At 47.8% G+C, this 24,200-nt stretch overlaps 1 protein-coding gene and 1 long non-coding RNA gene across 2 annotated transcripts in view; one reads left to right on the forward strand and one right to left on the reverse strand.

Annotated features, from left to right (window-relative positions):
* PACS1 (phosphofurin acidic cluster sorting protein 1) overlaps positions 1 to 24,200 on the reverse strand; it is a 138,965-nt gene that overhangs the window by 25,559 nt on the left and 89,206 nt on the right. The window contains 3 exon segments of the mRNA XM_021082811.1: positions 263 to 388; positions 962 to 1,051; positions 10,301 to 10,388. Of these exon segments, the coding sequence (XP_020938470.1) occupies positions 263 to 388; positions 962 to 1,051; positions 10,301 to 10,388 (304 nt within the window).
* LOC110259238 lies at positions 2,331 to 8,124 on the forward strand. Its single transcript, XR_002341434.1, has 2 exons — positions 2,331 to 3,249; positions 7,812 to 8,124. It is a non-coding gene; the product is annotated as an uncharacterized LOC110259238 (long non-coding RNA).

Raw genomic sequence — 24,200 nt, forward strand, 5'->3', positions numbered from 1 at the left:
TGGTCAAGATGCGTTTCCGCTGAGCCATGACGGGACCTCCCCTCCTAGGTGGGGACTCTACACTGTGCTGTCAACTTTTCTCTAAGTCTGACGTTTCTTTAAATGTGAAAGAAAAACCCTTTGGTGACAGAGAAAGGACTGGATAGAGAGAGGCATGTCCTGAAGTTCCAGTAAGAGAATTACCCTGCGACAGAGAACAAGACACCCAGGCAGCAGGCTGGGCTGGGGTCTCCGGCGGGCTGCGAAGGCCGCGTGCGCTCACCTCTGCCATGTTGATGAGCCCCACGGCCAGGGTCTTGTAGCCCAGGATGGTCCGGTTCTTGTAACGCTTCCTCCTCTGCAACATGATCTGCAGCTTGTTGGCGTCTCGCTTCAGGAAGTGGGGGTACTGCCGAGCACAGAGCAGGGCCAGCACAGTTAAGCCGAGACGGGACAGGGACCTCGGCAGGGGGAGACGGGGGAGGGGACGCCTGGCTCAGCTCGGCGGTCCACACGTGTTCAGGAAACAGCCTCTCTCCCTGCCAGGAGATCTAGTGTCCATGGGCTTCAATCTGGACCCCTGGGGTCGTGGTGGGAGACAGACATGCTAGGACCGTCAGGAGGAGGAGGAGGGGGATGGAGGTTGCAGTTTGGGGGCAAAAAGGGGTGGGAGGGGCCCCCTCGCCGCGGGCTGCCGTGGGCTACTAAGGAGAGGTGACAGGGCTGAGTGCGGTGGGACAGTGGGGCCGACAGCCCTACCCCAGGAGAGGGGAAAGGTGAACGAGCCAGGCCGTCCTTGTCAGCAGCCCCCTGGGCCCCTGCGTGATTGCTCTGGCCCTTCCAGGCTGGCCGCCGCCGAAGCTCTACGTGACTTTAAACCATTGGGCTGCGGCTGCTCTTAGAGAAAAGTCTCTAGACAGAAGGACTGCCTGGGACAGGGCTGGACACGGCCTGGGAATGACCTGAGGGACCAGGTCCTTACCTGGAGCGAGAAGGTTAACTGCAGCTCTGTTTCCACCAGCCCACTAGCTGGAAGGATGATCTCGTTGGAGCGAAGGATCCTTTTTGAACCCTGAAACAAGGAAAAAAATAGGTCAAGGCTGTAGCACCAAAATCGGACCAAAAGAAATGCTGTGTTTGCAAACAACTTCTAAACGCTACAAAGATTGTTTCCAGCTCAAAATTTCATGAGCCTGTCGTGTTTGATCAAAATCAAGCCACCACCACAGATGGGATTTTACGTGTATTGTGCCGTCCGTTTACAAAGGGTTTTTACATGAAAACGATGTGTGACTGCATTGGAGTTCCTCTCTCCCCGAGCCCCCGCCCATCTCCCCACGCCCAGCTCAGCTTCCTTCTTCCATCTGACACTTGGGCCTTTTTCTCTTCCTGATGCTCTTTCGTACTTCTGTTCACAACTCACCTTCCCAGCCTCAGCTGAGGTAAACTTCTGTTCTAGGAACTTCTTCTCTGCTGCTCCCACTACAACCCTTTGGCAAACCTAACACTGGGCCAGACACCCCAGCGCTTTTGCTTTAAAAAAAAATAAAGCTGGGCTAAGCTATTCCTAAATGTAAAAAGAGATGGGGGAGTTCCTGTCGTGGCACAGGGGAAACGAATCCGACTGGGAACCCTGAGGTTGCGGGTTCGATCCCTGGTCTCGCTCAGTGGTTAAGGATCCAGTCTTGCCGTGAGCTACAGTGTAGGTTGTAGATGCAGCTCGGATCTGGTGTTGCTGTGGCTGTGATGTAGGCCGGCAGCCGTAGCTCCGATTAGACCCCTAGCCTGGGAACTTCCATATGCCGAGAGTGCGGCCCTAAAAAGACTTAAAAAAAAAAAAAAGGAGATTAGGAGGAAGGCCATGAAAAAAACTTGAGACTGGCTGATGGGTTCTAGCAGTCTTAGCTAAGAAACCTGCCCGCTCCAGGGCTGTGAAGTTATTCTGCTACGTTTTCCTTTAGAAATTAAATTTTTAAAAATTTTAACTTCTGGGTTTCTTACCCATTTCTAATTTTTGCTTTTATAAAATACAGATTTTGAATCATATGGGAAGGGAAATCTCTAAGCACAACCTTTCATAATGTTTCGGTAATTAGAATAGCATCAGATTATACCAGTTAAAAATAATAAAGGAAACTCTGCTTCAGGTCTTAGATAAATGCTTTTGGGTTTTTTTTTTTTTTTTTGTCTTTTTAGGCCTGCACCCATGGCATATGGAGGTTCCCAGGCTAGGGATCCATCGGAGCTGTAGCTGCAGGCCTACGCCACAGCCACAGCAATGCCAGATCCGAGCCGCGTCTGCAACCTACACCACAGCTCATGGCAATGCCTGATCCTTAACCCACTGAGTGAGGCCAGGGATCGAACTTGCAACCTCACCATTCCTAGTTGAATTTGTTTCTGCTGTGCCACGACGGGAATGCTGGATTAATGGTTTTTGTAACCTCTGTTATGAACAAGGGTCTTGACAAAGTTTGCACCTCAATTTAACATTCAGACTCTTTTGAGTTAAGAAATCTCCGGACAATGAACCTCAAAAATGCTGAGAACCCAAAATGTGGTTTATTTATAGCAGTGGCTTTCAACCAGGGGCAGGAGACATTGGGCACTGTTAGACATTTTTGGCTGTGACAACTGGTGTGTGTGATATTTCTAGAGGCCAGGGCTGCTGCGGACCAGCCTGCAAAGCAGAACAGCGCCCGCAGCCCCGCTGAGAACCCTGCGCAGCTGAAACCGATCTCCCCTCAGACAGGCTGCTCTCCTCCCGCAGAGTGGTGGGCTTGGAGGAGGGGAGGGGTCCTTCTCCCTCCTCAGCAGCAGCTCCGGAACATTCTCCCCCCACCCCCACCCCTTGAGTTGATGACATTAGTTCATCCTCTATTCCTGGCTGCTGCTGTCGCCTCTGACTCTCAGCATCCTGGCTCGTTTCCTGTCTTCAGCTCCTCGCTCACAGCTCCTCTCCCCAGCACCACTCCCGCCACAGCTCTTCAGGATTCCAACACGCGCTTTCCAACAGCCTGGCCTCTAAGCCCCCGGCGTCCCCTCCCCCGCTGCCCCCCCTCCTCACCCCCACGGTTAATGACCAGAGCCTGATCTCAGTCCCGGGCACCCTGCTCTCGGATTGCCACTTCCTGTCTTCCCAGCTCATTTCCGCTGGTTTGTCAACAATCCTTCAACTACGACCCATCGATCCTCCCACGTCTCACTCTTCCTCGTGCCCCTGTTGGCCCCGCTTCCCTCCTGGTTCAGCTGAGATGCCACAGTCAAGCGGTAAGAGCGCGTCCCGGTGTGTCCCTTTGGGCCTCTGTCCCGCTGTTGTTCGGTCACACCCATCTGGTCAATTTCCGCCCAGTACAAATCCCACTGCAGCAGCTGGACACGCTGGGAGAGCATCACAGGTCAGACCAGCTGTCCCGACCCCGAATGAGGAGCAGGCTGAGCGCTGCCCGCGATCACCCTGCCTTTTCCCCAGTCTGTGCACTTGCCCCTCCAGGAGGTGGGGGCTCCACCTCTGCTTCCTCACCTCCAACACCTCCTTAACACCTTCCCTCGCACTGGGAGCTAAGCCCCTTGATTCCCTCTCTGCTGAGCAAGCAGAAGCGACAGGCAAAGAGGTCCCGTCTGTACTCACACACCCTCCTGCCCTCCAGCTACATGGTCGAAGCCCCCCCTGCCCCTACCCGCCCCCCCATCAACCGCCCCCTCTGGGCACTAGGTTCCAACCCTCCCACCTATCAGAGATGCTGGTCCAGCCATTCCTCCCTCTCCTCCACAACCAGCTTTCCTCTAGCCCGCATCACTTCCATCAGCCAACGGGCTAATGCTATTTCTCTCATTAAGATAAAGCCTGCTCTTGTCCCCGCATGCCCTACTGGCGACGGCCCCACGTCTCACCTTCCTTTTATAGCAAACTCCTCAAGAGCTGTCTATTTTTGATCTTGAAGACATCTCTCATTTTCTCTTAACTGCACTCATTAGCCTTCCGATCTGTACCATCCCCGCAGCTGCTACCGACAAGGCCCCCAAACCTGCACCTTCCCTGACGGCTCTGGGCTTGGACGGAGCGCATCACACCGGCTCCAGCAACACTGCCCTCCCTCGGCCTCCTGGACCCACATGCCCCCGGATTTCCTCGTACCCCAGCTGCTCTTCCCTGGTCTCCATTTCAGGCGTGTCCTAACATCGGGGTGCCTGGGCCCCGATCGGCAGCCCTGCTTTTTCTGGTCTCCCCACCGCCCGGGCAGCCCATCCAGCCTTAGGGCCTTGAGATGCTGATGATGCTCCAGCGGGCCTCTCTCCCTCAGACTGCAGTGCCCAACGCCCACTTCCAGCCGTCTAATCAATATCGCCTCGAGGATGTGTAACTGCCACCTCCAACACGACATAAGCTGAATTTTGGACGTTTCCCTCCAGACCTGCTCTGCCCGCAGTCCCCTGCCTATCCAACGGCATTTCTGCTCCTCCAGGGGCTTGGGCCAAAGATGCCCTCATCTCCTGCCAGAGTCACTGTCACAGCCCATCAGCTGGTCGTCTAGATTCCTCTTTCCCACTTAGAGTCTCTTTTCCATGCCACAGCCAGGACGATCCTGTCCCTTCCCTGTCCCAAACCCTCCAGTTCACACAGAATGAGAGCCAGAGTCCTGCCACCATCTGCACACGCCCCAGCCCGCCACGCTCGCTCGCTTCTCAGGGCCTTGCCTGCTTCTCCTGCTGCCAGGGATGCTCCCTCCAGGCACTTGCCTGGCTCCCTTCCCCCCAAACCTGCAGTCTCTGCACAGAGGTCATCTCAACGAGGCCAGCCCTGACCACCACGTGGGATCTGTGACTTCCTCCTCGCCGCGCATGCTGCACCCTCTTTATCGTATTTATTTTATGCCTCCACCCAGACATATCGCCTTCCGACAGCAGCGGCCCTCATTATTTGAACTCACTAACCCAAATGTGCTATAAATACCTGTAAACATTTCTATCTCAAACGCATTATCAGAATTGCAAACGGTGTGTGGGTAACAGGATGCAGAGGGCAGCACAGCACAGCCAGTTCTGGCACTTTTTTTTTTTTTTTTTAAGGGCTGCATGTGCAGCATACGGAAGTTCCCAGGCTAGGGGTCAGATCGGAGCTGTAGCTGCCGGACTACACCACAGCCACAGCAACACCAGATCTGAGCCGCATCTGTGACCTACACCACAGCTCACAGCCACGCCGGATCCTTAACCCAGTGAGGGGGACCAGGGATCGAACCCTCAACCTCATGGTTCCCAGTCGGATTCGTTTCCGCTGAGCCACAATGGGAACTCCACCCTTTTGTTTTCAAGAATGGATCTGATTTCAAGGAGAGCCCGTATGAAATGTCCTTGTTTGTTGTGTTTATTGCCTCTCTCCTACTTTTCAGGCGCAAGATCTTTACACTCCTAAAGATTATGAGGACCCCAAATAGCTTTTGTTTAATGTATGTATAGCTGGTGATATTTACCATGTTAGGAAGTAAAACTGAGATATGACAAATATGTATTAATTCATTTAAGAATAACTGTAATGAGCTTATGTGCTTACATAAAAATATTTTTCAAGAACGTTATTAAGAAAATGGCATAGCTTATATATATATATATATAAAACAGCTTTATTGGGAGATTATTCAAATACCTCACAATCCACTCATTTCTTTCTTTCTATTTCTCGATTGGGCCGCACCTGCGGCACATGTTAAGTCCCAGACTAGGGGTCGAATCAGAACTGCAGCTGCAGTCCTGCACCACAGCCACAGCAACATCACATCTGAGCCACATCTGTGACCTGCACTCCAGCTTCTGGCAACGCCAGATCCTTAACCCACTGAGCGAGGCCAGGGACCGAACCTGCAACCTCACGGACACTATGTCCGGTTTGTAACCTGCTGAGCCACAACAGGAAGGCCTGACTTCTTTTATTTAGTATGTTTTCGAGGTTCATCAACATTAGAGCATCGCTATACGTTATTCCTTTTTATTGCTAAATGATATTCCAATATATGGATACATCCAGTTTATTTAATATTCATTCATTGGCTCATGGACTCGGGTTGTTTCCACTTTGCAGCTATTAGGCTGCCGTCAACATTTCTTTGCAAAGTTTGGGTGGACATGTTTTCCTCTCACTTGGATAATATTTAGGAGTGGAATTGCTAGGACGTATGGTAACTGTATTCAACCTTCTGAGAACCTGCCAGACTGCTTTGCACAGGGGCTGCACCATTTTGTACACCTCGCAGCCAGCGCATTATGAGGGAGACAGAATACATCTACATTTCTGCAAATCTATTTAACATCTGGCTTAAAAGAAGACAAGCAGGATTCCCGTGTGGCTCCGTGGGTTAAGGATTCAGTGTTGTCACTGCTGTAGTGTGGGTTCTACCCCTGCGCCTGGGAAGTTCCACATGCAGTGGCATGGCCAAAAAAAAAGACAAACAGATTCTCACACCTGTTTCTGTATTCAATCTGTTACAAAATATTATTTTGGTTGAGTATATGTAAAAAAAAACCCAGACTCAAAGAGATATGAAATTAGAAAAAGGAGGAGCATTTGAATAGACTTTTCTGATAATGGAATATTTTCTTTTGCTAATATACTAAAACTCTACAAGTGGTAGTCTCTTAAAGGTTAGTTGCAAAGAGAGCTTGAAACCTTATCAATAAGGCTTTTGTACTGTTACATTAAAATCTAATCAGTTAACAGAAAAAGGACGTCAGTGGAGAAACTGGGAAATTTCGATCAATTCTGATTCAGTTAACAGTACTGTACCAACGATAATTTCCTGGTTTTGATAAATGTACCATAGTTAAGAAAGATGTTAACACTGGGAAAAGCTGGGCGAGGGTATCTGGGAACTCTATGTACTATTCCTGCATTTTTCTTGTAAATTTAATATTATTTTGGAGTTCCCTGGTAGCTCAGTGTCCTAGGGATCCAGCCGTGGTGCAGGTTGGATTCCCTGCTCCTGGGAACTTCCATCTGCCATGGGTGCAGCCAAAAAAATAAATAAATTTTTAAAAATAAAATTATTTTAAAACCAAAAGTTAAAAATAAAATCCGATCCATCTAGCCTCTTTTGTTCTTTGAACAGATCTTTTTACCCAGCTTAATTTTGTAACCTCATGCACGGATCCTTTGGAAAATACTGGTTCACCACGCTATGCAAATCTTTCAAAGGTTTCTAATTTCATTGCACAATATCAAAAACTCCTGGCAATTGCTATCATCAGAGATCTCTTTAGGAAAGTCTTTAAGAAGTGGGAAGCTGTTCAGCTTCCGGTGACAAAGAGTTCTACAATTCTCGTTTTTCTTTGAGAGCTCAAATTTCATTTATTATTGGCCAAAAATATTCTCAGTTGTTTCCCTTGAAGTGACAGGCTCACTCTGTTCACTTTCAAGACAGTTTCTCCCAAACACCGGAGTGGGATACCCAGTTTGTCTGTCAGCCCTTCGTTCGAGGGGAAATGCTATTCCACGAAAAAAGCAGCTGCTTCAATGCACATCACAAGGTACAAGGACCTGTTCTTCCCCGCGGAGAGGTGGTTTATGTGCGTTGCCGTTTCATCACGCAGACGGCTAAAAAGACCTGCGTACTTCAGGGTTGAGACCATACAAATGAACAACCTTGACCGCTTCTTCAAGGACTTTTTTTTTGCGGGGGGGGGGGGGGGGCGCCGCTCTCCTGGCTTGTGGAAGTTCCCAGGCCAGGTACTGAACCCCTGCCACAGCAGCAGCAATGCTGGGTCTTTAACCTGCTGAGCCACCAGGGAGCTCCAAGGACATTCTTAAGCTGAAATGGCTTTTTTCCTCTTCCTTCCAGGCAACACAACGAGCACCGGCACATTCTGGTGCAGCTGCCTGATGTGCGCTGCTGCGGGCCAGCTGTCGTACCAGCCCTTGCTCTTGTGCCTTCAAGGCAATGTCAATGTGGCGAAGAGGGCAAATAAAGCCGCAGCATCATCGGGAAAAGAGTTTTGACCTCACTCACCCCGAGAGGGCCTTGGGGAGCCCAGGCTCTGCAGACCAGTCCCTTAAAGGCAGGGCTTTGGTCTGTTCCGTTCACTGCTGTATCCCCTGTGCCTAGAGCAATATTTGGCATATAACAGGTACTCAATAAATATTTATTAGATGAATATGTAAATGAATAAATAAGTGACTCGATAAATGAATGTGATAACATCTGTAATTACTTTCAGCTGCTTGGAAGTAAAGCAATAAAAAACCGAGGCTATTTGTCATTTGGGGGTATAATTTTAAATTTTACAGAATGTTAAATATTTAAAAAGGAAATAAAAGAAATGATTTTTTTTGGCAAAGGCATTTAGCTCCGGGGATGACAAAAGCAGCAGGGAACTTTCAAAACCAGCAGCGTTTGCACTGGAAAGCCACAGCCTTTAGCAAAGGAAATAACTCCTGGAAACTGGAACACTGCCCATGACCTAGAAATGGGCGCAAAATCGGGAAGGAGGGAAAGACACTGCAAGTTTCCACCTGCCCATCTTGGTCCCACACTGGTTTCTTCGACTCATAGTCTCTGGAAACGTTGCAGAGAATCAGGAGGGATTATACACAAAGAAGAACAGGGAGTCAAATACAAGGGACACAGAGGACAGCATAAGGAGTGATGAGAACGTTTCCTGTTTTGAGGACTAAATGAAGATGATGCGTTTATCTCAGGAAAGAACTGAAGACCTCACTGTATGGTCCACATACGGCGAGTGCTACAGATGGAGATTTTTTTTTTTTTAATATTCCCAGGCCAGGGATCAAACCTGCACCACAGCAGTGACCCAAACCACAGCAGTGACAATGCTGGACCCGTAAATCCCTAAGCCACCAGGGAACTCCTAGACAGAGATTTTAGTGAAGCCATTATTAGTACGATAAACTGCTGTGTAACTGGTGAGTTAGTAATAAAATATTCTGGTTAGGAGGGAGTTACGTACAGCTCACTATTTTCCCATGAAATAGAACTCAACAGATACACTTTCCTTAAGCTGAAGGATTCCACCGTTTAATGGCTCTCAGGAGCTCTAGGGAGGGGACGTCATTAAAAAGGACCTTCCAGAATGTACACATGTCCATGTATGTGTAACCGGGTCACCATGCGGTACAGGGGGAAAAAAAAATGCATTGGGAAAATAACAATTAAAAAAAAAGAAAAAAAGAAAAAAAGGACCTACCAGTTAAGGAAGGTCTGGCGTTGGGATTTAATGCCTACATACGATGCTGGCTCTTTGGTTTCTAGTCTCACCTCTGCCACCTGGTAATCACCTGGCAACACAGGTAAATTTTTTAACCTTTCTGAAGTTCAGTTTCTTCTGAAATTCCGGAATGCTTAGAATACGACTGTTTGTCAAGTATTTTGGGTCCCTTGGAGACAGTGAGGCAAGATTAAGGAATGAAATGTGGGGATTACTCAGCAGACAAAAACATCGCAGTAAGTTTTCAATGGCCAAGTCTGAAATCATTACCTCTAAGTTTCTCCTCCCTGCAGAAACCGCTGAAGTGCTTCCCCGACCCACGCGTCCGTTCATACCTAGAAATCCCAGCAATAAGACGAAATTTCTGAATTTCTTTTTTCTGGCCACACCCACAGCATACGGAAGTTCCCGGGCCAGGGATTAAATCCAAGCCATAGCTGCAGCAACACCAGATCCTTGACCTGCTGTGCCAGGCCGGGAGTGGACCCTGTACCTCTGCAGCGGCCTGAGCCACTGCAGTCAGACTTTCAACCTGCTGTGCCGCAGCGGGAACTCCATTTCTCAATTTCTTGATCTTCATGCTAATCCTGTCAGGTAGGCAGGGCAGGGAGAACCATTTTCATCCTTCAGACAAAGAAACTAAGGTTGAAAGAAACTGAGTGCTTTGGGAGTTCCCATCGTGGCACAGCAGAAACAAATCCGACCAGAAACCATGAGGTTTCGGATTCAATCCCTGGCTTCGCTCAGTGGCTTAAGGGTCCGGTGTTGCCGTGAGCTGTGGTGTAGGTTGCAGAGGCGGCTCAGATCCTGTGTTGCTGTGGCGGTGGTGTAGGCCGGCAGCTGTAGCTCCAATTAGGTTCCTAACCTGGGAACCTCCATATGCCACAGGTGCAACCCTAAGACGCAAAGAAAGAAATTGAGTGCTTTAACTAAGAGGCGGAACTGGAGTCCAATCGCATGAGCTCAATGGTCTTTCTGCTATGACGCCTGCTCTGCTGAACGAAGGACGGGAGGCGGTCCCCTGAAGCATCTCTGAAGCCCCAGTGGTGGGCATACGGTTGTCGAGCTCCCTTGGGTCCTGAACAAACAGTCCTGCTCCACTCACCTGCAGCTTCACCGCGATGACCACTGAGTTAAGATCTTTGTCCATTTCTTTTAGCATGACGAGTTTCTTCAGGGTCAAGCTGAACAGCCTAAAAAATTCAGAGAATGGAGATCCAGTCAAACGCAAGGAACTTAAGAGAAAAGCAACAGACGATCTGTTGAGGAAATGCCGCTTTACCTAAAGGAAGAACGTTGTGGGAACGTGTCCCCCCTCAGCCACAGAGCATCCCCGATTTGGCCTTTGTACTTGCTAAGTTTCTAAAAGGTACATCCTCTGTGGATGCCCCTTGATCTCACGCCAAACCCAGCATGCCTTTCCACTCCCGACGTGTGGGAGCAGCTGCTGGGGCGGCGGGGGGGGGGGGGGGGGGACTGCTTCTTCTTGTTCTACCTTAGTGGTATCACGCCTGCAACCTTTACAGATGTAAAGCTACAGCAACTGGGTCACAATCCACACAAACAAAACAGATTCCATTCCGCAGGAAATGCTTAAAATGACCACAACATTGATTTCAGCCAAACACTGCTTCAGACATGCAGAGACCCCTCCGTGCCACAGTGAGGAAATTCCCCTTTAAAAGCGCTAGGACTGTCCCTCACTCCGGACCGGACTCTCGGCAACTCTAATCTGACTTGACCTTGGCCTCTCAAAGCTGAGCTACCCTGGACTTGCAGGAGGGGCTGGGAGGGAAACTTCAGATGCTGCCTTTCTGCTTCTGGCTGGAGCGGTTCTGAGGATGGAAGGTGGCACGTGGGACGTGGCTGACTCCACCCTGCCCTCGTTCTCCCCGGCTTGCCAGGCTGGCTCATCTCTGCCCTCCTTTCTCACCCTCTCTGCTCTGGTGCCCACACCTTCCCGCCTCTGGCCTTCTACCCAAGGGCTGGGCACGGTATAGGTGCTCAGCTAATATTTATTACGTGAGGTTTAACAATTTCCTAAAATGGCCTCTAGCTAAAACCTGGTGAACAAGAATATGTGTTGAAGAAATTCATGTAATTCACGAATAAAAGGGGGACAAATCTAGATCAAGAGAACCAAATCCTGGAGTTCCCGTCATGGCGCAGTGGTTAACGAATCCAACCAGGAACCATAAGGTTGTGGGTTCGATCCCTGGCCTTGCTCAGTGGGTTAAGGATCCTGCATTGCAGCTCTGATTAGACTCCTAGCTTGGGAACCTCCATGTGCTGCAGGAAGTGGCCCTAGAAAAGGCAAAAAAAAAAAAAAAAAGAGAGAGAGAGAACTGAATCCTGATTTTGAATCCACCCCCACCCCGAAAACTTTAAGATGTGCTAACACAAAGGAAGCAAAGAAATCTTTCCTTTTGCTTTAAGTCACAACTGAAATCAACTAAAATATACAATCCCCTATCAGGACTTCGTATTATTCCATCCGGATCTCAGAAACATGACCCTCTGTGTGTCTGTGTGTGTAGGTGTGTAGAAGGTGTGGGCTGGGGTGGGGGAAGGTCACTGCTCTAATCATATAGCAGAAGAGGAAACAGATTCTAAATACAGTATATTTGCAGTTCCCATTGTGGTGCAGCGGAAACGAATCTGACTAGTAACCGTGACGGGTTTGATCCCTGGCCTTGCTCAGTGGGTTAAGGATCCGGTGCTGCTGTGAGCTGTGGTGTAGGTCACAGATGCGGCTCGGATCTTGCATTGCCATGGCTCTGGTGTAGGCCGGCGGCTACAGCTCTGATTTGACCCCTAGCCTGGGAACCTCCACGTGCCTCAAGTGCAGCCTTTAAAAAAAAAAAAAAGCAAAAAATAAACAAACAAATACAGTGTATTCACCTAAACTCACGAACCTGTTAAGTGACAGAGCTAGACTCTAACTCCAATCTTTTTTGTCCTTAAGCAAATAACATCTCCTAATCCTCAGGACCTTTTAGTGGCAAAGGGACTAGGCAGATGTGAAGAAGGAGCCTGTGGTGAGGAGATTATCCCGGATCATCTGGGTGGGTCCCACACCACCCCCAGTCTTTCTAAGAAGGAGGCGGGAGGACCAAAGTCAGAAACGACCTGTGACTGCGGGAGCAGAGTCTGGTTGGCTCTGAAGACACAAGAATGCCCAGGTCAGGAGTTCCCATCATGACACAGTGGAAACGAATCCGACTAGGAACCATGAGCTTGCAGGTTCGATCCCTGGCCTCCCTCAGTGGGTTAAGGATCCGGCGTTGCCGTGAGCTGTGGTGTAGGTCACAGGCATGGCTCGGATCTGATGGTGCTGTGGCTGTGCTGCAGGCTGGCAGCTGTAGCTCCGATTTGACCCCTAGCCTGGGAACCTCCATATGCCACAGGTGCAGCCCTCAAAAGACAAAAAAACAAAAAACGAAAAACAAAAAACAAAACCCAGGTCAGGCGCCAAGGAGTACAGCAGCCTCCAGAAGCTGGAGAAGGCAAGAAAACAGTTTCTCCCTGGAGCTTCCAGAAGAAATGCAGCCCTGCCACCACCTTGATTTTACAGCCAGTGAAACCCATTCTGGACGTCTGCTCTCCAGCACTGGGAAGATGCATGTGTGTTGTTTTAAGCCACGAAATTTGTGTTCATCTGCTCAGCGGCCGCAGGAGGTGGACGCACCAAGACCTGAGGCCTCCACTGCACGGCGCCCCCTCAGCCACTGTCCCGCACCTGTGCTCCCTCACCTGTGCGCAGGTGTTAAACTAGAATCACCTGGGTTCACACGCACTTCCGCACCCGCCCCTCTACCAACGACCACCCACAGCAGCACCCGTCTCTGCCTTCCCTTCAGAGTAGAGCCACGCTGGCCCAAAGGGAACTCTGGTTCTGCCAACAGCCAAGGGATTACTGTATTTCACAGAGTTGACGATTAGGAAATAAATATCACTACACTGTACAGCTGATTTTCAAGACTTGCTGGAAAGGAAAGGGAACATGACTGGGGTGAACAAATGGAAAAGACCGGATATGCCCCATTTTGTTCTTCATCCACGGCTGCTAGTCACGAATGCTTTTGGTGGGTTAGGTTTTCGTTTCTAAAGCACCTTCAGACGGGTACCGGGTGCTGAATAAAATCACTGTGAGATCAAAGTCACAGGAGTAAACAGGGAACCTGTGTGTGTCTTGCCCTCTGCTTGTGATGGCTTTTTTTTTTTTTTTAAGGGCCACACCCACAGCACATGGAGGCTCCCAGGCTAGGAGTCCAGTTGGAGCTGCAGCCACCGGCCTACGCCACAACCACAGCCATGCCAAATCCGAGCCGTGTCTGCGACCTACACCACAGCTCACAGCAATGCTGGATCCTTAATGCACTGAGCGAGGCCAGGGATCGAACCCTCAACCTTATGGTTCCTAGTCAGATTCGTTTCTGCTGCGCCACGACGGGAATTCCTGCTCGTGATGCTTGACTCTCATGTTCCACGTGCTTGCCGAGCATCCCCTGTACTCAAGGCACTGGGCTGGTTGTGGGAGGTCAGAGGATGTGGTCCTCTCGGAGATGACACAGTCCAGGAGGGAAGACGAGCCAGGACTGGCATGACTCTCCCTGTCCTCAGCTCTTTGATGCCCCGTAAGGCTCTGGACCACCTTTCCTCTTACATAACATGTTAAGATATTGCGGGTAATTCGGTAGAATTTTGTTAGGAAGGAAAAACACATCATAGACCAACAAATATCTGGTGGATAAACAAACCTTTATTGTGCACCTTATGTCAACAAGAAAGCCAAGAATGACTGAGTACCTTAGCTGACAAAATGATCGCCAGACGGGATGTGTTCAGTGTTGGCTGAGAAACTGGACACGCCACACTGACTTCCAGGCTGTCGGTCATCAGTTCAGTGGGTCTTTTTATTTGTTTTCACAGCATCAATTGGGATATGGGGCCTTCAATGTACCCTAGTCTTCAAAGCGTAAGAAAACGGCACCGACTCGTTAAGCGGCTCCCACGTTCCAATCCCATCATCTCACAAAAGTCTTACAATAATTCCTAGAGGTGGGTATTGGAACACTTATCTCAGAGACAAGGATGCTGAGAGACTCACCCAAGGTCACACAAGAAAGTAGCTGAGCCTAGAGGCAAACTTAGGTCTCTCTTAGTCCAGAAGCCAGTTAAAATTAGGACAAGCACTTGTTTCAAAATTACAAGACATTATTTTAACTGCAAGTGTTTTCCATGTATATCTTAATACAAGGGCAAGCTCTGAGTAAATGAGATATATTCTCCTTAAACCCACACTGACACACAGCTGGAAACCGCCCCAGACACAGTGCTGAGGATGGCTGACTCTGGCAAGACCGTCCCACTGAAGGGACGGTTACAAAAGGCTACATTCCAGGTGATGGATATGTTCATTATCTTAATTGTGGCGATGGTTTCACAAGTGTATATCTGTGTCAAAACTTAGATTATACACTTTAAACATGTGCAGGGTACTGCATGTCATTACACTTCTATAAAGCTGGTTTTTTAATTTTTTTTTTTTTTTTTGACTGGCACCCTTAGCATGCAGAAGTTCCTAGGCCAGGGATCAAATCCACACCACAGCAGTGACAAGACAAGACAGGATCCTTAACCTGCTGCACAGCTATTTGAGGAAATAATAGCAGAAAAATTCCCTAACATGGGAAAGGACTCACTCACTCAAATCCAGGAAGCACAATGAATACCATATAGAATAAACCCAAGGAGAAACACACCAAGACACATTTTAATCAAACTGACCACCATTAAAGTCAAAGAGCAAATACTGAAAGCAGCTAGGGAAAAGCAACAAATAACACACAAGGGAACCCAGATAAGGTTATCAGCTCATTTTTCAGCAGAAACTCTGTGGGCCAGAAGGGAGTGGCACGATATACTTAAAGTGATGAAAGGAAAACACCTGCAACCAGGATGACGCTACCCAGCAAGGCTTTCCTTCAGAGTTGAAGGAGAAATCAAAACCTTTACAGACAAGCAAAAGCTAAGAGAATTCAGTGCCACCAAACCAGCTTTACAACAAATACTACAGGAACTTCTCTAGCTGGAAAGAAAAGGCCACAACTAGAAAGAAGAAAATTACAAATGAGGAGGCTCCCCAGTAAAGGCAAACATCAGTGAAGGTAGGAGATCCTCCACACACACATGCCACCAAAGCAGCCACTGTGAGCAGAGGAGGGACAAATGCAGGACCCTGGAAATGCATTTGCAATGAAGAGACCAGCAACTTAAAGCAATCTTGTGTGTATATGTTGACCCCTACATCAAAACCTCATGGTTACCACCAACCAAAAATCTACAACAGATGCAATTCAAACACAGCACTAAAGATAGTCATCAAACCACAAGAGAAGAGCACAAAAGGGAAGAAAAAAGGCCGAGAGATAAAGGGCCAGAGAAAATCAACACAAACAAATCCAAAACAATTAACCAAAGGGCAATAAGAACATACATATCAATAATGACCTTAAATGTAAATGGACTAAATGCTCCAACCAAAAGACATAGACTGGCTGAATGGATATAAGAACAAGTCCCGTGTATATGCTGTATAAAGAAGATGTGGGTTGTGTGTGTGTGTGTGTGTGTGTACATATATATATACACACAATGGAACATTAGCCATAAAAAGGAATGAAATAATGCCATTTGTGGCAACATTGATGGGACCTAGAGATACTAAGTGAAGTAGTGAAAAACAAACATCACAGGATATCACTTACACACGGAGTCTAAAAGATACAGATGAACTTATTGTAGCACAGACACAGACTCACAGACTTTGTAAACAAACCTGTGGTGATCGAAGGAGACGGGTGGGGTGGGAGGAGGGGTGAACTGGGGATTCGAGATTGGCACACGCATGTTGTATATTGAATGACGGGCCACTGGGGACCTGCTGTACAGCACAGGGAACTCTACCCAGTCAATATTCTGTGATCATCTATATGGGAAGAGAATCTGAGAAAGAATGGATGTGTGTATACGTGTAACTGAATCACTCTGTTGTAGAGCAGAAATTATCACAACTTGTAAATCAACTACACTTCAATAAAATTTTTTTAAACGGGAAAAAAAAAAACAAAACCAAAAACAAAAAAACAACCCAAAACCTGCTGAGCCACTAGGGAACTCAAGCTGTCTTTTTCTTTTTTTTTTCCTTTACAGGGCTGTACCTGCGGCATATGGCAGCTCCCAGGCTAGGGGTCCAATCGGAGCAGAGCTGCCAGCCTGTGTATACCACAACCAGAGCAAGGTGGTGTAGATGTCAGCAACCTACACACCAGCGCACAGCAACACCAGACCCTTAACCCACCAGGCAAGGCCAGGGATCGAACCTGCATCCCATGGATACTACTCCATGAGGTTTGTTACTGCTGAGCCACGACGAGAACTCCTGCCTTGTTTTTAAAGGAAGGTTTTACCCGGCGTGCTGGAGGCTAACTGCCTCCCCCAAATCTCTCTTCCCTTCCTACTGAAGAACAGCACCAATTTTTCAGCTGAGTATGTTCTTCCTGAAATAAAGGCCCATGCCTCCCAGCTTCCTTGCAGCGAGGTGAGCACACCTGCCTGAAATCTGGCCAGTGTGCGAGCAGACGTCCTAGGTGGGACTTGTGGGAAGACTTTTTGAAGGCAGCTCCCTCACGTGACAGGAGCCCCTCTTGTCCTTTCTCTGGCTCCTGGCTGATGGCTTGAGCTCCCGCAGCTGACTTGGATCAGGAGGAAACCTTGAGAATTCGAGCCAAGTGTCAAGATTGTCAGTTAGGACAACAGGAGCCAGGATCCTTGATGATACGACCAGGCTGCCGTATCAGTCCCGGACTGTTCCCCTCTGGATTTCTCTCTCTTTGTTATTGTTGTTGTCTTAGGGCTGCACTCCCGGCATATGGAGGTTCCCAGGCTGGTGGCTGGATCGGAGCTGCAGTTGCTGGCCTATGCCTCAGCCACAGCAATGCCAGATCCGAGCCTCGTCTGTGACCTACGCCACTGCTCACGGCAACGCCAGGTCCTTAACCCGCTGAGCAAGGCCAGGGATCGAACCTGCATCCTCATGGGTACTAGTCAAGATTCTTTTCCGCTGAACCACGACAGGAACTCTTGAATTTCTCATTTCTTATGTGAGAAAGAAATAAACGGCTATCTTATATACATCTTATTATTATTTTTTGTTATATGCAGGCAAACCTACTCGTAATACATGGGGAGAGATTTCCAAGGTGTTAGGACTGTTAGTCACCAGCTGTGAGGGCAACCAGCTGATTTATCCCCAAAGCCTACTGTGAAGGGGATCCATCCCTCTCAGGAAGTCCCGGCTCTCATGCTTGTGGAAGGGAAGGAAGACGCCTCAAAAACGAGAGAAAAAGGATGCTCTCCAGGATCCCCAGGCGAACCAGCCCCTAGTCCTCTCACTTCAGCGAGCCGACCAGGCCTTGCTGCAGAAGAGGGGGCTGGAAGCGCGTCCGTGGCACCACTGAGAAACACGGGAGCTGACCCAAGACCCCTCCGTGCCCCCGCCTCCTACCCGTCTCGCCTGGGGACGAGTCGAGAGGGCAGCTGTAGCTAAAAGTCCTTCGTCAAGGGGGGTTTCAGAGGGGAAGTACGGCTGGGGTTCTCCATCAGGGAAAAGCCAGACAGAGACAGGCACGCACGCCTCCACGTACTAGAGCGCAGGACATCTATGCAGTGTCACAAAGCCGGCTGGAGCCCAAAGGGCTTAGAATGGAGGATCCAGGTAATTCAGCTCAAAGATCACCTTCCTCTCTGCAGACGCACTTTGAAAACACACTGACGACTCGTTTACTGTCATTTTTAAAGACTCCACTTGGAAATCTTAGTCAAATCCATTATTCTGGGGCCTGAATCTGCGGCATATTGAAGTTCCCAGGCTAGGGGTGGAATCAGAGCCCTAGTTGCCGGCCGACATCACAGCCAGATGTGAGCCAGATCTGAGCCACGTCTGCGACCTACACTGCAGCTCACAGCAATGCCAGATCCTTAACCCACTGAGCGAGGCCAGGGGTCAAACCCTCGTCCTCCTGGATACTGGATGGGTTCGTCACCACTGAGCCACAATGGGAACTCCAAATCCATTATTAATAGAACAATAAAACATCAAATCATGGTCCCCCAATCACTCAAAGCAGTTCTTCCTTCTGCGTCTTGGTCTTTTCCCAATCGCACCCCTTATTTCCTTGCTGGGTAACCTTGGTGATCTCCAGCAACCGGGGACTGTACCTCTGGACTTTAGCTCTGTGCTAGAACACGGGAGGTACACAGAAAAAATGAGGCAGCATCTCTGCTTGTGGGCAGTGTTTGAGAGGACGGTTATTAAGTATATCCAACAATTTGCTAACAAATGTAAGAGTGCATACATAATACAAGCACTAAATCACGTAAAAGGAGATGGTGAGTAATTGGGCTGCAGCTTCAGGGAAGACATATTATCTGAGCCCAAATAAATTCTCTCAAGAAATTGTTTTCTTTGGATCCCATGAGACTAAATCTGAAAGAATAAAGAATAAAACTTGATAACTAGGTAGAGCATGGAACAAAAACATAAGAACAAGAATCTTTGGACATCTTCTAAATTATTCTAGTTTGGGCTTCGCTGTCAGATAAAAGAGAAACAGCCTTAAATGCTATCTACAAATGATCCCAACCTGCAGTTCACAGCTGCTTCAGACTAATTCCCATGCAAAGCAGAACTAGAGAAGCTCACAGGAGAAGCAGCCTCAGATTCTATCCCCGCCCCACAGCCCCTTTCAGGCTGGGTATCTGGCCACATTTTAGACAGAAGAGGGTCGAAGGCAGGAGAGACAAAGATCTAGATGAATATGGAGTTCCCACTGTGGCGTAACGGGACCGGCAACATCTTGGAAACGCTGGGACGTGGGTTTGATCCCCAGCCTGGCTCAGTGGGTTAAGGATCTGGTGTTGCCAGATCCAGACGAGGCTTGGATCTGGTGTTGCTGTGGCTGTGGCGTAGGCCGGCACGTACAGCTCTGATTAGACTCCTAGCCTGGGAACCTCCATATGGCACTGGTGCAGTCCTAGAAAAGGATAAAAGACCAAAAAACCCCCCAAAAAACAAAACAAACAAAAAGCTGGTTAGTGTGACCACTGTGGCTCAGTGGTAACCAACCTGACTAGTATCCACGAGGACAAGGGTTCGATCCCTGGCCTTGCTCAATAGCTTAAGGATCCAGCATTGCCATGAGCTGTGGTGTAGTCGAATATGCTGCTCAGATTGGGTGTCGCTGTGGCTGTGGTGTAGGCCAGCAGCTGCAGCTCTGATTGGACCCCTACCCTAGGAACCTCCATATGCAGCACGTGTGGCCCTAAAAACAAAAATCTGGTTAACACTGCAAATGTCCATCAACGTACACATACACACAGTAATATAATGGAATATAGTAAATACACATCATTGGACATGAATGGATTACAGACGTAAAAATAAGAAAATAAAATACACCAATATGATCTCATGTAAAGCTCAAATCAAAACACATACATTTTTTAGGAAGACAGACATTCAAGCGAATGATAAAAAACAACTATGTATTTAAGAGAGCAGTTTCCTCTACAGGAGAGAGGAAAGGATGAGAAAAAAGAGGGATACACAAGAAACTTTTTTTTTCCTTTTTTGGCTGAGGGGCAGGGATCAAATGCCAGCCAGAGCGACCACCTACACCAGATCCTCTGCCCACTGTACTGGGCCCCGGAGGGGATGCACAGAGACGGGTCGGATCACTAACCAACTGTGCCACAGTAAAAAGGAACCCCAAGAAACGTTTAATGATTATTCTTTTTCTAAAATCGGAGTGGGTTCTTGGGTTTTTGTTGTAAAATGATTCTTTTTTTTTTTTTTAGGGCTGCACCTGTGACATGTGGAAGTTCCCAGGCTAGGGGTCGAATCAGAGCTGCAGCTGCCAGCCTTCGCTACAGGCACAGCAACACCGGATCTGAGCCTTGTCTTTGACCTACACCATAGCTCTTGGCAATGCTGGATCCTTAACCCACTGAGCTGGGCCAGGGATCAAACCCACATCCTCATGGATACTAGTCAGGTTCATTACTGCTGAGCCACAATGGGAACTCTGTAAAAATGATTCTTTATATATTTATATAGTCTACCTTTTCTAAATACTGTTATATATCTATGCAATATTTAGAAAAACACTCAATATTTTATAAGAACAACTAAAGGTCACACTGGCTCAAGACTGGAAAAGATGAAGCAAACCTAAAGACTAAAAATGCGGCCTAGGGATCTGGGTGTCTTCACTCAGTTTTTCTCAGGCACCCACTGTGAACTACAATGCTCATTTTTGAGGGGATACAAAATATAGACAATCCCCTCCCTTAAGAAGCTTCCAGGAAGAGCAACTGGGCTTCTACTCCACAGAAGAATGGAGGCGCTGTGGCAGACGGGCCCTCCTACCCAGAACAACAACAAAAGCTGGCTACAACAGAGGAATAGTTTATTTTAAAGGAATAGAGAGCTTCTAGGCAATGAGAATGGGCGAAGCCAAGAGAAGAGAATCTTGAAAAGGGAGCTGACTTTTGCAGTAAATGACAGATTCTGAATATGGGCAGGCGGCTGAGAATCTGAGCCTTGAATCGGATACCAGCAAAAACCAGTGGCTCCAAGCGCACCTCCGGCCTTTCCCCCGGGATGTGAGCTGAATACTGGGGGTGCACGAGGCAGTATGAACCCACGCAAACTTCTCCTGAAAAGCAGTTCTGTTAGACAAAGAATGTGGGCTTCACCGGGGAAGAGGGTCCCAGGAACGCACAGGGTCTCCCTGGAAAGGCCTGGCGGGTGGGGAGAATCAGACGTTAGTCAGTCTGAGCCTCCCGAGCTGCAAATTCAACCTCCATTTAGCCCAGACTGGATTTAGGTGATCAGCCCGCAGAGGGAAAGTGAGCCCTGTGTGGAGGAACGGATCCTCCCTCTGGAGCTCCTACAATTCATTTTGTTGAAATGCCTGGCATTACTAGGCATGGCCGCACCTGCAGCACATGGAGGTTCCCAGGCTAGGGGTCTAACCGAAGCGCCAGCCGCTGGCCCACGCCACAGCCACAGCCAGGCCGGATCCGAGCCATGCCTGCCACCCACACCACAGCTCAAGTTAGATCTCAATATCATGCGCTTCGAGGAGAAACAGAGAGATGAGGGGAAGGACATTATTCAAAGAGCTAATAGCAAAGAATTTCCCAGAATTTCCCAAAGCCACCCATCCTCAGATTCAGAAAGTCCAAGAAATCCAAAGAAGGGTAGATAAAAATGAAACCACAGACGTATTACTGTAAATCTGTACAACACACAAAGGCAAGAAGACTTAGAAGCTCCCGGAGGGAAAAAAAAAAGCTTATCAGAAGCGATCGGACGGACAACTGATTTAAAAATTTTTTTTACTGAGGTTTATCATATTTATATAGTTCACCTATGCTAAGTGCACAATTCAATGATTTTTTTTTAGAAAATTTACCAGATGGTATAAGCACTGTACAGTTTTAGAATATTTCTGTCAACAAAATGATCCCTGGGTGTCCGTTTAATTCAACCCCTGTTCTCACCCCACCCCAGGAAACCAGTCCATTCTTGGTGTCTAAAGACTTGTCTTTTCTGGATAGTTCATATAAATGGAACCACATACTATGCATCTGGTCCCCATAAAGCCATATATATAGGATTTATGCCTAGCGTGGTGATATTAAGGTTTCTCCATTTGTGGTGCGTCCTTTCATTTACGCACTTTTGTGACTGAAGGATGGTCTATTGCACATACATTCCATTTTGGTTCCACTCAGCAGCTGGTGAACATCTGGGCTGGTTCCGTTCTGAGTCGTCAGCAAGACCAACGTTACGACCACGTGCGCGTCTTCGTGTGGCCCGTGTTTCCTCTTCTTTTAGGTGTGTGATACCAGCGGAACGGCTGGGTCATGCTGTGTATTCACGTTCAGCTTTTTAAGAGACAAACTGTCTTCCAAAGTGGCTGAGCCGGCAATGCATAGGGTTCCCGTTGCTCCATACCCTCCCAGACATATATGACTGCCTGTCTTTTGGGTTGTGGCCGTTTGAGTGAGTGTGAGTTTAATTTGCATTTCCTTAATGACTTCTTTGCATTTCCCTAATGACTAACTTCTTTCCCCTAATGATGCTGAATATCTTATGTGTGCTTATTTACCATAGCTTCTTCAGTGAAGAGTCTATTCAGATCTTTTGCCCATTTTAAAATTAAGTTGTTTGTCTTATTACTGAGTACCAAGTTTTTAATATATGCCAGATATATATCAAATCCTCAGACAGTGAGTGGACTCTATTTTTGGGCTGCTCCTGTGGCATGTGCAAGTTCCCAGGGCCACGGATCGAACCTGCACCACCACAACTGTAACCAGAGCCAGAGCAGTGGCAGCAAAGGATCATTTTTTAAAAAATTATAGTTGCTTTACAAGGTTTCTTCAATTTCTATTGTACAGCAAAGTGACCCAATCACACAGTTCCCTGTGCTGTACAGTGGGACCCCACTGCCCATCCATTCCAAATGCAACATTTTGCATGCAAACCCCCCACACTCCCCATCCCCCCGACCCCTGGGAACCACAAGTCTGCTCTACTTGCCTGTGATCTGTTTCTGTTTTGTAGACAGGATCATCTGTGCCATATTTTAGACTCCACAAATACGTGCTATCATATGGTATTTGTCTTTCTCTATATGGCTTACTTCACTTAGTACGACAATCTCTAGTTCTATCCATGCTGCTGCAAACGGCATTAGTTTTTCTTTTTTATGGCTGAATAGTATTCCATTGTATATATGTACCACTTCCTCTTAATCCATTCATCTGTCCATGGACACTGAGGCTGCTTCATGTCTTGGCTGTTGAGAATAGCACTGTGAGGAACATAGGGGGGCAAGTATGTTTTTGAATGGATGTTTTGTCCAGACATATGCCCAGGAGTGGGATTCCTGGATCATATGGTAGTTCTAGATTTAGTTTTCTGAGGTACCTCCATACTGTTTTCCATAGTGGTTGTACGAGTTCACATTCCCACCAGCAGTGAAGGAGGGCTCCCTTTTCTCCACCTCCTCTCCAGCATTTGCTAATTGTTGACTTGTTAATGATGGCCATTCTGATTGCTGTGAGGTGGTGCCTCACTGTAGTTTTGATTTGCATTTCTCTAGTAATTAGTGATGTTGAGCATTGTTTCAGACGCCTACTGGCCATCCAGCAATGGATCCTTAACCCACTGAGCCATGAGGGAACTCCTGATGGTGGGCTTTTAGCAGCAGTAAGAATTCAGAAGAGAATGGAAAAATATCTTCAATGTGCTAAGAGAAAATAACTATGCATGCAGAACTGTATGTACAGATAAAATACATTTTAGACATGAGTTAATATTTTCGGATAAACAAAACCTAAGAGTTTATTACCAAAAGACCCTCCCCTGAAGAAAACGATAAAGCAAATTTATAAAATGAAAAAAATATATATGACTTAATAGACTAATAAAATTTAGAAACCTGGACTCTTTTCTTTCTTTTTCTTTTTTTATGGCCACACTCACAGCATACAGAAGTTCCTGGGCCAGAGACTGAATCCGAGCTGTAGCTGTGACCCACACCTGAGCTGAGCAACACACGGTCCCTTAACCCACCGCACCGGGCCCGGGATGGAACCTGCACCTCCGAAGCAACCCCAGCCGTTGTAGTTGGGATCTTAACCCACTGTACCTCAGTGAGAAGCCCAGAAGCCTAGAATCGTTTTTAAAGGGACGTACTCCAGACAAAGCAGAGATTTACGAGAGTATGTCACAAACCACCTGATGCAAATAAAGTTGGAAACTTAGATGAAAAAGGCAGCTACCTAAAAAATATAAGATAATAAATGACTAAGGAAGCTAGAGAAAAGCTGAATGGATGTATAACCATCAAAGACATCGAGCAGCA

Source organism: Sus scrofa, chromosome 2, assembly GCF_000003025.6.
Source record: "Sus scrofa isolate TJ Tabasco breed Duroc chromosome 2, Sscrofa11.1, whole genome shotgun sequence".
Classification (NCBI taxonomy): Eukaryota; Metazoa; Chordata; class Mammalia; order Artiodactyla; family Suidae; genus Sus; species Sus scrofa.